Source organism: Perkinsus marinus, assembly GCF_000006405.1.
Source record: "Perkinsus marinus ATCC 50983 genomic scaffold scf_1104296929318, whole genome shotgun sequence".
NCBI lineage: Eukaryota > Perkinsozoa > Perkinsida > Perkinsidae > Perkinsus > Perkinsus marinus.
Genome location: NW_003216498.1, coordinates 626,051 through 638,130, shown reverse-complemented (window position 1 = coordinate 638,130; position 12,080 = coordinate 626,051). Strand labels below are relative to the sequence as shown.

General features: G+C 48.9%; 3 protein-coding genes across 3 annotated transcripts in view; all 3 read right to left on the bottom strand.

Moving 5' to 3' along the window:
• Positions 1-5,264: 5,264 nt before the first annotated feature.
• On the bottom strand, positions 5,265-5,872 carry Pmar_PMAR012534 (hypothetical protein; the record flags this gene model as incomplete). Its single annotated transcript, XM_002787711.1, has 5 exons — positions 5,265-5,339; positions 5,387-5,513; positions 5,557-5,675; positions 5,716-5,781; positions 5,825-5,872. The coding sequence occupies 5 exons, from the start codon at positions 5,870-5,872 to the stop codon at positions 5,265-5,267; spliced, it is 435 nt and encodes a 144-aa protein (XP_002787757.1).
• Positions 5,873-8,948: 3,076 nt separating this feature from the next.
• Positions 8,949-9,980, bottom strand: Pmar_PMAR012533 (tetratricopeptide repeat protein, putative; the record flags this gene model as incomplete). The annotated part of the gene is made up of 6 exons (XM_002787710.1): positions 8,949-9,032; positions 9,094-9,240; positions 9,290-9,443; positions 9,574-9,633; positions 9,677-9,866; positions 9,914-9,980. The coding sequence occupies 6 exons, from the start codon at positions 9,978-9,980 to the stop codon at positions 8,949-8,951; spliced, it is 702 nt and encodes a 233-aa protein (XP_002787756.1).
• An 859-nt stretch (positions 9,981-10,839) lies between these two features.
• The window catches only part of Pmar_PMAR012532 (hypothetical protein), a 2,255-nt gene continuing 1,014 nt past the window's right edge, over positions 10,840-12,080 (bottom strand). The window contains exons 2-11 of the mRNA XM_002787709.1: positions 12,022-12,080; positions 11,849-11,978; positions 11,657-11,804; positions 11,547-11,596; positions 11,455-11,499; positions 11,310-11,412; positions 11,205-11,261; positions 11,067-11,145; positions 10,922-11,019; positions 10,840-10,864 (exon numbers count right to left, since the gene is read on the bottom strand). Coding sequence (XP_002787755.1) covers positions 10,929-11,019; positions 11,067-11,145; positions 11,205-11,261; positions 11,310-11,412; positions 11,455-11,499; positions 11,547-11,596; positions 11,657-11,804; positions 11,849-11,978; positions 12,022-12,080 — 762 coding nt within the window. The 3' untranslated portion in view covers positions 10,840-10,864; positions 10,922-10,928. The remainder of the gene's footprint in view (positions 10,865-10,921; positions 11,020-11,066; positions 11,146-11,204; positions 11,262-11,309; positions 11,413-11,454; positions 11,500-11,546; positions 11,597-11,656; positions 11,805-11,848; positions 11,979-12,021) is intronic.

Below are 12,080 nucleotides of genomic sequence, written 5' to 3'. Positions count from 1 at the left end.
GGCGGCTGCCTTGATCGTCGTAGTGGTACTTCCGTACGCGACACGTCTCTGATTCGCAAGCACGTACACAAAGCTTGAATGTGTGGCATCTGTAAAATGTGGCACAACTACTAGTTGTCAACTAGGACAACCACAAAGAAACGAAGCAGTTTGTGCAAGCATCACAAGGAAAACCATCACTAGCATACACTGTTGACACGAGATGGCGGCAGCAACGGAAAAGTGGAGCTGGCGCATCGAAATCGCTAGCCAGCGCCATGTTGCACATTGTTGCCTCAACTTGAAAACTTACAATACTTTGGTGCACACGTGACACTCATGGTCAGCGGAAGGACAACAGTATGGTCGGCGGAAGGACAACAGTACTGTAGCCGCTACAGTCAACAGTGTTGATTGGAGTCCAATCAACGTTATCCTTTCGAACGAACCTATCGGAGCGACTCATCGAACTATGATAAACGATGGTCTGGATTACCTCTCCTCCGTGTTGGTTACCTTAACGTCCACAGCATCGCACGCAGCTTCGACATCGAACCTGACCATTTTCAATCCCATTCCGATTGAGACCTGCAGAAGCAGAATAAACATACTCTGTAGCGCACGAACACCGCATCTTCAAGGGGGAACTAGGTAGAGCATAGATGTTACTCGAGAGCCGAGACAAAATCTCGGTGATCGAGACCAAGTAGGATCATCGCTAGCTCATTCAGTCGAACGTTGAAAAGTGTGATCATGATCAAGATTCATGATCTGCAGCTCGACTCTACTGGGATCGAAGCCGTCTTCATGTGACTCACTATGACGCAATACAATGATACGAAACTGCTAAGATTGAATCCGCTTCAAGCGAGAAGACTCTTCGGAAGAAACATTCATCACAAAGTCCCAATGGAGTTGATAGCGGATGGTTGAGACTGAGACCGTAACAGCAACAGTGGGGATGATATCTTGTAGCACCATTAGTGACTCACGCAAGCATCATTCCAAAACTCCGAACGTGTCCGCTGGAGTCCGCATATTATCAAATTCGTCGTCCTCCTCCAGGCTAGTCATCTCGACCGTCCCCTCCCTACCCAAACAATAGATCATATCCCGCAGCTGAGAGCAATCCCTCACCATAAAAAGCTCTCAGCAAGAACTTCTTGCTCTCTTCTTGCCAAGAAGAGAGCTCACACCTCTCAGAGGCGCCTGGCATGTCAAGATCACTGCCACGTATGAAGACCACCTTCGACTGTCACCACTGGTGAAGTCTTCTTAGAAGACTTCTCCACGCTCGAACTCCTAAGCGGCCGATACCATTTCTTTTAGAGCTGAGGACCTCGGCTATCGAATGACATAATACCTGGTATTATGTCATTCGATTGCTGGCAGCAATTTGCTGCTGCTGTCACTGACATACCATTCGTCGCCCCCTGCAGAGTCTTCAAGTTGAAGACCTCAACTCTCAAATCTAGGGCGGCACGCAGAAGGAAAGATGGGGAAATTATTTCCTTCGGAAGGAAACTTTCCAACCGAAACTCCGTTGGAAAGTTTCCAACGCTCGGTGATTAGAGCTGTCGTTAAGCATTACTCGATTGATCCTTTGATGGTTGCATTTCTTCGTTATCATCAGCACTTCTGTCTCTGTTCTATCGTCTCCATCACGTATGCCTCAACAATCTCATCTTTTCTCGAATAAGGGAATTGTCGAAAACTTTCGTCAACGGCAGTCCACGCGGCGGCCAGCAGTGGGGATGTCTTCTAGTGACCAATAAAGCCTTCCAATTTCGATCACTTTCATAGGTTCGAGCGCTCGTATCAGCAAGAAACGCAGACGAGAACACTGACGAATTACGATGCGCAGCGAGGTGCGTCAGGGCTACCTCTCTGTTTGTCTTGGAGTATGCTACGTTGATACTTCACCGTGTTGTGCTTGTGGGAGTGCAGCAATGCTGCAGCAGCATTTCCCGCTTGAATGAGGTGATCTCTGATCATCCTGGTGAACAATGTTTCCCTATGCTTAGTCTATCCGAGACCACTAACACAGGCATGTACCCCAGACATTACCTGCTATGAGACGTCGAGCGGCTCTTGGCCATTAAAACTAAGTTCCGCTTGGCTTCTGGTCATACCGCAGTTGCTACTCAGCCTTCCTCTCCTCCATACATCGAAACTACCCATGTTAATCTCGGCAGAGTCGTGTCCTGACTCCGAAGCAGATCCTTCGGGCACCTTCAGCATAAACGAGGACTGTTGGGTATCTGCACCTCAACCTTCCCCAGGAATGCATAGACTTCATCAAAACTCATGGATGGTCGATATACAGTCTGTATATACAGAGGGAACATACACAGTGTATATTATACACACGCCACGTGTCACATGGTCATGACGCCCCTACTGAAATATCGCAGGAATATCTCCATTTCCGCCGGACACACCCATAAGTTATGGGTCATAACGGTTTCCGAGTACGGGATCGACTAGTCTTGATCAATACGACCCAACACAAGTGTACTACACTTAGTGTAGCGACATGATTTTCCCTCCGCAGACTCCTCACTAAGAGTTATCAACGACGGACTCTCGTGCAACCCAACATCTCTTTCTCTACTAGGACTCGTACCATATCGGATTATAGCGACGAAATAGACAGAGAATTAACACCCAAACAATAACCCGTGAAGTACGTAAGATCCTCGAATTGTGTGGACCACCAAAATACGGACTTCGCGTTATACTCACAGATAAGACTCGAATATCGGACCGTCCAACATTCTGATATACGCGTCCGGTTCGGACGCGTAACCAACATGTCTTGTTAATAGTCCCCAAAAGTCTGATAATGAGCATACGAAAGAGAAAAGTGGACTAGATTAATGATGAGTCCTCGTCTGATAAGTGACAACTATAGCAGACTTCCCAAGCCTCGAGCGATCATCATCACAGCAAGGTGGCGAGGTGGTGTGCCCTACATCACCACGGTACGATCAATAGTCATCCGCCGCGTGTTGGAAATAAAGCAGAGAAAAGTTTGTCTCAGCCACTATCTCGTGTTGAAGACAACTGCAAACTATCGCTCGTGATCGACTCAAGCTCGATCAATCGAGTGATGGGAGAAGTGAGCCTCATGCTCGCAAGGTACAAGATAGCTATGAGAAATACCGCCAGGTCACGATGATGAGCCGATGATTTATAACGAACCAAATGTACCTGGCAGTCCCCATAGCATCCTCAGCTGGTGGTATGGCAGAGACAATAGTGCTCACATTGGGCGAGCTAAGAAGTGGGAACGAGTAGAACCATCCCGTAAGTTATATTCATCACTTGATACATTTACAATGAAGTGTTTGCTTTGTAAGGCATACCCCTTCCGGCCTGATACACACAAGGAGCGGGCATTCTCCGGCAAAGCATAGTTTGCCGCCTATAAGAGGATGTTGTTCAACATCGTAGCCTTCACCCTTGATCATAGCACCGATTACCAGAAGATAGACGCAGATAACTTTTAACATGGGGGTTCGAGAAGAACAAAGAGCTGAATCCAGAAACATTCCACTCGCTCACTCTACACAAACGGAACTGAGGCTCACCTTACAACGTGCATGACCTATGTCCGATATTTCACCATACTAAATTTCGCATTGACCATGGTCCTCAACTACTGCGTCTGTAGCGTCTTCTTGATCAAGCCGATCGCCACTGGTGAACAACCCAACACTGGCGTCGCCGCTAGATGATGAGCTAGTCATCAGAAGATGTTTACAACACGCTATGGAGGTTCAAACATATCCTGATGTTACCGAAAGAAAAGACCCCAGAAGTTTCCCTCAATCCGGAGTCCTTCTGCTCCAATCATATCGATCAACTCGCGTACTCCACGTTAAACGCTATAAATTAACAAGATTCCGCACAACCTTGTGCGGTGTTAACCTGCCACAAGCCGTACACGGATAGACCAACTATAAGAAAATGAAGAAGTCAAGACAGACACGATCACCGACAGACACGATCACCGTTGGAAAGGCGGCTGCCTAGATCGTCGTAGTGGTACTTCCGTACGCGACACGTCTCTGATTCGCAAGCACGTACACATAGCTTGAATGTGTGGCATCTGTAAAATGTGGCACACACAACTACTAGTTGTCAACTAGGACGACTACAAAAGAAATGAAGCAGTTTGTGCAAGCATCACAAAGAGAACCATCAGTGATGGTCCATCACTAGCTGCTAGTGACCACCTTTGGAGTATGCTATAATGACACTTCACCTGTTAGGTAGTCCTGACGCAGGCAGTGGTTCTGTAACCGGCCGCAGGCTCAGAGTCTGAGACTCTGACTGAATCATTATTCGCCGTTTCGGACAGACCAAGGTTTGCACCTCGCTTCGCATCGTGATCCGTCAGTGTTCCCGTCTGCGTTCCTTGCTGATATGAGCGCAAAAGTTTTCGACAATCCCCTCATTCGAGAAAAAATGAGACTGTAGCAGCTGCCATACATGATGGGGACGATAGAACAGAGTCAGAAGTGGTGATGGTAACGAAGGAATGCAGACATTAAAGAATCAATCAAGAAATGTTCAACGACAGCTCTAATCACCGAGCGTTGGAAACTTTCCAATGGAAAGCGCACTTGTTCAGCGGCGGAACTTTAGCGCACGCCCTGGCTCCTCCAGTGTGGATATCTCACAAATCTTGTAACGCTTTGGATCAGTTACATCTAATCAAGCTATGAAACATGATTAGTAAGTGCAAATCATTTGCTAGCAGCCTGATCGAATAAGACAGTGACGCTCTGGCCTGCCAAACGCGGCAGGCCAAGCGAAAAAATTTATTTTTCCATATTTTTCCGTATTTTTCCTTCATTTTTCCTTCATTTTTCCTTCAAACTTCAAATTTACTTCCGAAGGAAATAATTTTTCTATTTTTCCTTCCGCTCGCCACCTCTTGGCAACAGTGTATACTAGTGACTAGCATACACTGTTGCTAAGAGGTGGCGGCAACAAGTTGCTGCCAGCAACGGAAAAGTGGAGCTGGCGCATCGAAGTCGCTAGCCAGCGCCATGTTGCACATTGTTGCCTCAACTTGAAACTTATGATACTTTGGTGCACACGTGGCGCTCATGGTCAGCGGAAGGACAACAGTATGGTCAGCGGATGGACAACAGTACTGCAGCCGCTACAGTCAACAGTGTTGATTGGAGTCCAATAAACGTTAGCCTTCCTTCGTTATCCTTCCGAACGAGTTCGAGCTCTTCCACGACTGCTTCCCGCTCCTATAGGTTAGTCTACCCCTCGGCCTCATCAATACCGCTTACCTTCTCCATCGCTCTCGCCTTGTCTTTCCAGCTCTCTACTTCCGCCTAAAGAGAGCGTCCATCCCCGATGCCCGGCCATGAGGTAGTATCACCCTCAAAGCCGCGATACGATCAAGGTCCGCTGACCGTGAGCCGACTGCAACTAAGATGATGGGATAGTTAACCCCTTCCTTTGAATAAGCCTTGTAATGCCTATATCTTTGAGATGAGCAATAGTACCTGCAAATACTGTAAGATAGGCCATCTCGGATGGTAGCACTACCAACTCTTCACCGACTTATGGTATATGATGCCGAATCGCTTCCCCACTGCCCCACGAAACTCCCAGTCCGTAGCGACGCCCTCAGGCTTGAAAATCTTCGGATTACGACGCAAATGATCCTGATGACAATTTCTTAGGACTTCCCATCACCCTAGTCACCTGGATCATTTCATCCATATGCTGCATCCGTTGAGCTTCCTTCAGCCTCAGACTCGAACGGCGAACCTTCACCGAAACTCGCAACAGCTATCCCACTGAGAACTCTTACTTGAATCGGCTCCTCCACACACTGTCTGATATCGCTGGCCTCACGCATATTTACACCTCGACGAACAATCCCTCACAAATTGTGAGTCACAATATTTACGCCTCATCCTCCTCCTTACTTTCCTTCTTGTGCTTCTTATTCTTTTTATGATGATGCCTTCTACTCTTCTTAGTGGCGCGGCTTCCAAAAACAGCAATAAAATTGCCCACAGCAACGACAGGAGACCACCTCCTACCCCTTGCTCGTCAAATGCAGAATAGCTGCCGGCACCATCCTGCATCGCAAATGATGACAGACTGGCTGAAGACATTCCAGGGGGTAAAGAAGGCATAAGTCCAGTCACCTGATCGTCAGCATCAACGTCAGCTGCGACAGACAGAGAAATACATTCACCGTATTGATGATCCCATCTGTGGGCCGCCAGATACTGCTAGGCTCATTCTCCTTCCTTTCCCGCATTTCCGAGGCTGCAACGTCGGCATCCTCTGTCCATTCCAAATGCCCTCCTTTATTGACGTTCATGATTTTCTCCTCAGCTCTCGCGTTCCTATACGTTCGCCTTACACAGCTATCAAGCTATAGCATGCTCTCACTACCTCACTGCTTGGTCAGGGTTAGGAGGCTGTCTCCATTTTCGTTGCCGTATCCGAACCGTTGGAGGCGTCAGACCATCACGCAAGGCCAGTGGGAACTCCGGGTCCAACTATAGCGATGGGTAAGTACTCTAGACACTGTGAACGCTCACCTCAATTCCCTGCTCCCGTAACCGCTGTTTATACTCGGACCACGTCCCACGGAAGGCCACGAGCATTTGGCTAAAATCCGCCGTCTTAGTGAATACGAGATCGTTGGGCGACTTTATTAAAGTCGCCCAAAGTCACTTTAACGACTTGACAAATGTCGGAATGTCCAATAACACTCCCGACAAAGTTTCCTCGAACGCCTGACTCAATAGTACCCTCAAATAGGGTGGCCGAGGGAAGGGAAAATAACCGTTCTTTCTTTCGGCCTCACGCGGTGAATACTTGTTATGAACTATCGATTAACTTAGGCAGCACAATAACATGAGCCTGTCACACAGAGGTAGCATAGGTTACATGAGACACCTGGCATTGCTCCAGACTGGAGCTTCCAGACTGGAACAACTGACCAGGGCATTGGGTGGTCGATCTAGTGGTGAATGATCAGTTAAACTCGACTTCGGAACCTTTCGGAGCAATTGAATAAAGCTCTCCCTCAATCTGAGAGAGAGTACGCAGCGCGTATCGGGCATTTCTCACAGCCTGATCCGATGATGCTGCGTTTCGTTATGAGATTCTCATCTGCATGGCGTCTGAGTTTTCCAGTTAGCTGGAAAGGGAGAAGCACACTACGAGATGCGGATTTTACCAAGCATGACTTCGAAGTTTTTCGGGCAAGGTATTGTGCGCTTCCAAAGGCTAGCAAGACTGTATCGTGATTCAACCAACCTATCGAGATAGGCTGATTCAATTCGCTCAATATCCTGGTAACCAGAACCTGGTGTCTGAGATGTATGCTTCCCGGGTGCACGAGCTCCGCTCGCGACGGCTTTATTAATTGCATCGAGCATGGAGGTGGTCGTCGTTGTGTCGCTGCCAACTGTAGCAAGGGTGCAGTTGGTAAGACAGATTTCTGCGAGAGCCACGGAGCCGACCGTCGCTGTTTACACCCCAATTGTGCGGCTCCAGCTAGATCCGGAGGAGAGGTACAAATGTGTCAAAGGCACGGAGGTAGGAAGAGATGCAAGGAGATGGGATGTGAGAGGGTGGTGGCTGCGCGAAGTGACCACTGTAAGCAGCATCGGGTGCTTGCTCTACGGTCTGCCGATTCGCACGGGAGTTGCGAGCCTGGTCTCGTCGATGAAAGATGGGCAGAAGCTACATGGTCGGCTCTCAACGCTCCAAGTCGTGAAGAACCTGAAGAATCGGTGCAGGACGAAGATACGGTGATACTGTACATACCGTGGGATTAGCTATGCAGTTGTGGCTATTGCTAGTAATTCGCTTAATGGCGCCTGTAGTATTATAGATTCTATAATATAGAACGATGTATTGAGTGATACTATCGGAAAAACGATTCCTGTTGCGTTGCGAGTACGTTAAACACAGTATGTTCTGTTTTGAAATTTTGGCTGGATATACTGGCAACATCGAGCCGCGGCTCGTCCCTCTGTACTCCACAGGAAGCCCAGCCCCAGAGGGTCTTGACGAACATGAAGAAAACACTTTGTAAGCCCACATGTCAATTGAGGACCAAACGCAACCCGCAGCACATGATAGTCTAAAGATTTGCATGACAACTCGAAAGCGGATTGAGACCGACATGATCCCATGTAACTTCGAGGGATGAGAGCCCAGCATGGCGGCAGGAGCCCTCATCATAGCTAGTCCTCATCCGAAGAGTTTTCAAAAACTTCGATCTTTCTCCATCGTCCAGCTGGAGTGGCACTGTTCTTGATTGCCTAACAATTGCGCACGTTCCTCGATAGAGCGTTGAGCGGCTCGATTCAAGCCTTTCTCCGCTGGATAACCCCAAATTGATTGTCCGGGCGGCCATCCGGTAATGGGTCAGACTCATTTGATCCACGCGAAACGGTATGTAGTCCGCAACGCAAGAAACGGCACCTTTCCTTCCTTCTCGTCTTCAGTATCCGAATCCTCGTCGATTATAGAAATATGCCTGAATTCGCTAGACTTTTTCTCGACCTGGTGATTATGTGGCCTGAGGAGGAACAACACTAGTCGTCTGAGAGCCAAATGATTTGGCCGCCAAATCATCAATTTTCGCGGAGACCTAACATTGACTGTGCATTGGAAATTCCAATTCGGAGTATCGCCATCAGAACAATACAATGTCGGCCGGAGAAACCCGTTCCTTACACAACTGGTGATTCATCGAAAATCTCCTGTATTTTTGGCTCCTCGATATCTTCTTTGACTTGCGCGCGTTGCTTGTAAATTAGCTTTCGTCTGGCAGTAGCAAGGTCAGCATTGACTCTGCCAATGATTCCCTGCTCTGCGCCACTATCGTTGAGTATCCTGAGCCCACAATGACCCCAAGCTCGTTCCCGTCTACCGAGGACAGCAAGCGTTTCATCATTGGCTCACTTGAGAGCTGTCTGAAAGTCTTTCACTGCTTCCTCGAGGTAATCCAACTCCGCGCGAACTTTACCACGTCGATGAAAGGCCTAAGTCCGAGGGAACTCAGGCACCGTATCACACGCGAGGCGAACCGTGTCCTAGCCACACCTTCACATTCTTAGGATCCAACGCGATGGCTCTCTGAGCATCCTCTAGCCCTTCTCGAGGGCGGCGAAGCTTTAGCCGCACCAAGGCTCTATTGGACCATAGTACTGATACATCCGAGCGGAGACGGAGGGCCCTCGTATAATGCAACTGGATGACAACGGGATCGAATGCCGTCCAGCCAGTCCACATAACTCACCTCTGCTTCATCCAAGTCTCCCGAAGCGAAGCTCTCATTGCCTTTTATTTTCTCAGCCTCACACATGGCGTGCCTTTCTGCTGCCGACATAGCCTCTACCCGTTCGGAAGACAGACTCTGGTCGATTGCCAATGGAGCCTCTGCAGGTGCTACGCTGAAATGGAGCTGCAGTGCCTCCACGAGATACTCAGCCCAAATATTCTTTCCAAAGGGACGCATCAATCGTCTCATGCTATGCTATCGGAGCGACTCATCGAACTATGACAAACGATGATCTGGATTACCTCTCTTCCGTGTTGGTTACCTTAACGTCCACAGCATCGCACGCAGCTTCGACATCGAACCTGACCATTTTCAATCCCATCCCTTCCGCACTCTACATCTGACCTATCCCAAGCTCTGTAATAGTCCTTCATGGCCGTCATATCTCGTGCGTATGGGTTTCTCTGTTCACCATCCCCGCTTCTCATGTCGGCATGACCTCCATCCTCAGCAGTCATCTCAGCGGATATCGAGCCGCCCTCATCGCAGGAGCGTACCTCCCTAATCGGGCATGCCTTTCTAGTACGCACTGAATCTGAACCAAGCGGATTACGCTGATCAGCACAACTTGCGAGAGGTGACCTCCTGGGATCTGCTCGTTCCTATCACGCGCTTCCTTATCGATAGATTTTAACTCTTCTTCCCACATCAACACGATAGAGTTAGCGGCAGCAGCTTCTTTCGCGGAGGCTTTTACTGAGTTTGGATAGAGCCTGCACTAGTATTGTCAAAAGCCTGAACCGTTGTAGCACAAGGAATAGGGGCGATAACTGTACGTAAACTCTCATCACTATAGAACAACAATACTAGATCAACAACAAGATCCTCGGGATAAGACTCGTATGAAAGTACGGAAATAGCGACTAGTCGAGCGATCGTAGCATGGTGAAGAAAAGACTAGATAAAGGGAAGACCTAAGTTGAGGATAGGTGTAGCCCATCGCACTTATAGTAAGCCTTTTTGTCGATCCCCAACATCTTCTCTTTGGCTCTCGTGAGCAGTTCTCTGTAATAACCACCATCCGCCTCTAGAAGGGTTATATAGCGACCCAGCTTGGCAGCGGATGTACACTTCTCGACTGCCTAACAAGAATATCCACATCAAACCTCAGCTGTAGATTGCGCACGACTCGCAGGCTAGGAGCGTATGACCTCGAAGTCGATCTCTTCCAACTTGATGTCTGCAAGATTCTCCCTCGACTGCCCTAAACCTTCCAGAGAGGTTGCTGTCATGAAAGGGGGCGCAAACAGACGATTAAGACCTGCAGAAGCCAAATCGCTATTTCAGACCCTCTCCTGATCAAACGCCGACCACCGAAACCAGATGGAATCAATGCTAGCCCGTTCTGCCGAATGTTGACAAGTGCAATCACGAGCTGCAGATCGACCTCACTCGAGTCTGATCCATCGTCATGTGACTCACTATGACGCAATGCAACGATATAATTAGATTAAATCCGCTTTAAGCGATAAGACTATTCGGAGGAGGCATTCATGACAAAGTCCCGATGGAGTTGATAGCGGAGGGTTGAGACTGAGACCGTAACAGCAACAGTGGGGATGATATCTTGTAGCACTAGTAGTGGCTCACGTAAGCATCATTCCAGAACTCCGAACGTGTCCGCTGGAGTCGGCATATTATCATATTCGTCGTCCTCCACCAGGCTAGTCATCTCGACCGTCCCCTCCCTACCCAAACAATAGATCATATTCCACAGCTGACAGCAATCCCTCACCATGAAGTGCTCTCAGCAAGAAGAGAGCTCACACCTCTCAGAGGCGCCTGGCATGTCCTCTCTGAGGCCGAGATTCGACCTGTGAAGATCAATGCCACGTATGAAGACCACCCTCAAGTCGAGGGCCTCGATTGTTACCAGCACCGTCTCCTACAATCCCGAACTCCTTAGCGGCCGATACCATTTCTTGTAGAGCTGAAGTATTATGTCATTCGATCGATGCTGTTGCTGCCACTGACATACCATTTGTCACCCCCTGCAGAGTCTTCAACTCTCCCCTCAACGTTAGCTTCTCTTCGTTATCCTTTCGAACGCGTCCGAGCTCTTCCACGACTGCTTCCCGCTCCTATAGGTTAGTCTACCCCTCGGCCTCATCAATACCGCTTACCTTCTCCATCGTTATCGCCTTGTCTTTCCAGCTCTCTACTTCCGCCTAAAGAGAGCGTCCATCCCCGATGCCCGACCATGAGGTTGTATCACCCTCAAAACCGCGATACGATCAAGGTCCGCTGACCGTGAGCCGACTGCAACTGAGATGATAGGATAGTTAACCCGATCCTTCTGAGGAGGACCTCCTCTACGAGGCTCACCTGTCTTTCCAAACCTCCGAGGCTTTGGCACTCTACCGTCCGGCAGATTCGGAGGCCTTCCCTCCTCACCTGCTTCCGAGCCAATGGTCCTCGAGAGGCGCAGCTTTTTGAGATGTTTGACCCGATGGCCGCCTTGCAATTTCCGCTTCTAAAACAGTCCGCCTAACTCCTATCATGCGCTACTCCTCTCACTCGGCCTCCAGCAGCAGTAGTAGTGCCTTCTATCTCAGCTTGTTGCTCACAGATGATTCTCAGCGCACTGAGGACCCCTTTTTTGCGACAAGCTTTGGTCCGTGTACATCCTTGAGCTGGGTAATAGAACCTGCGAGTGGTGTGAAGTATGCCATTCGGGATGGCAGTTCTACCATCTATTCTTGGTCCTATGATACATGATACCGAATCGCTCCTTCACTGCCTGACGGAA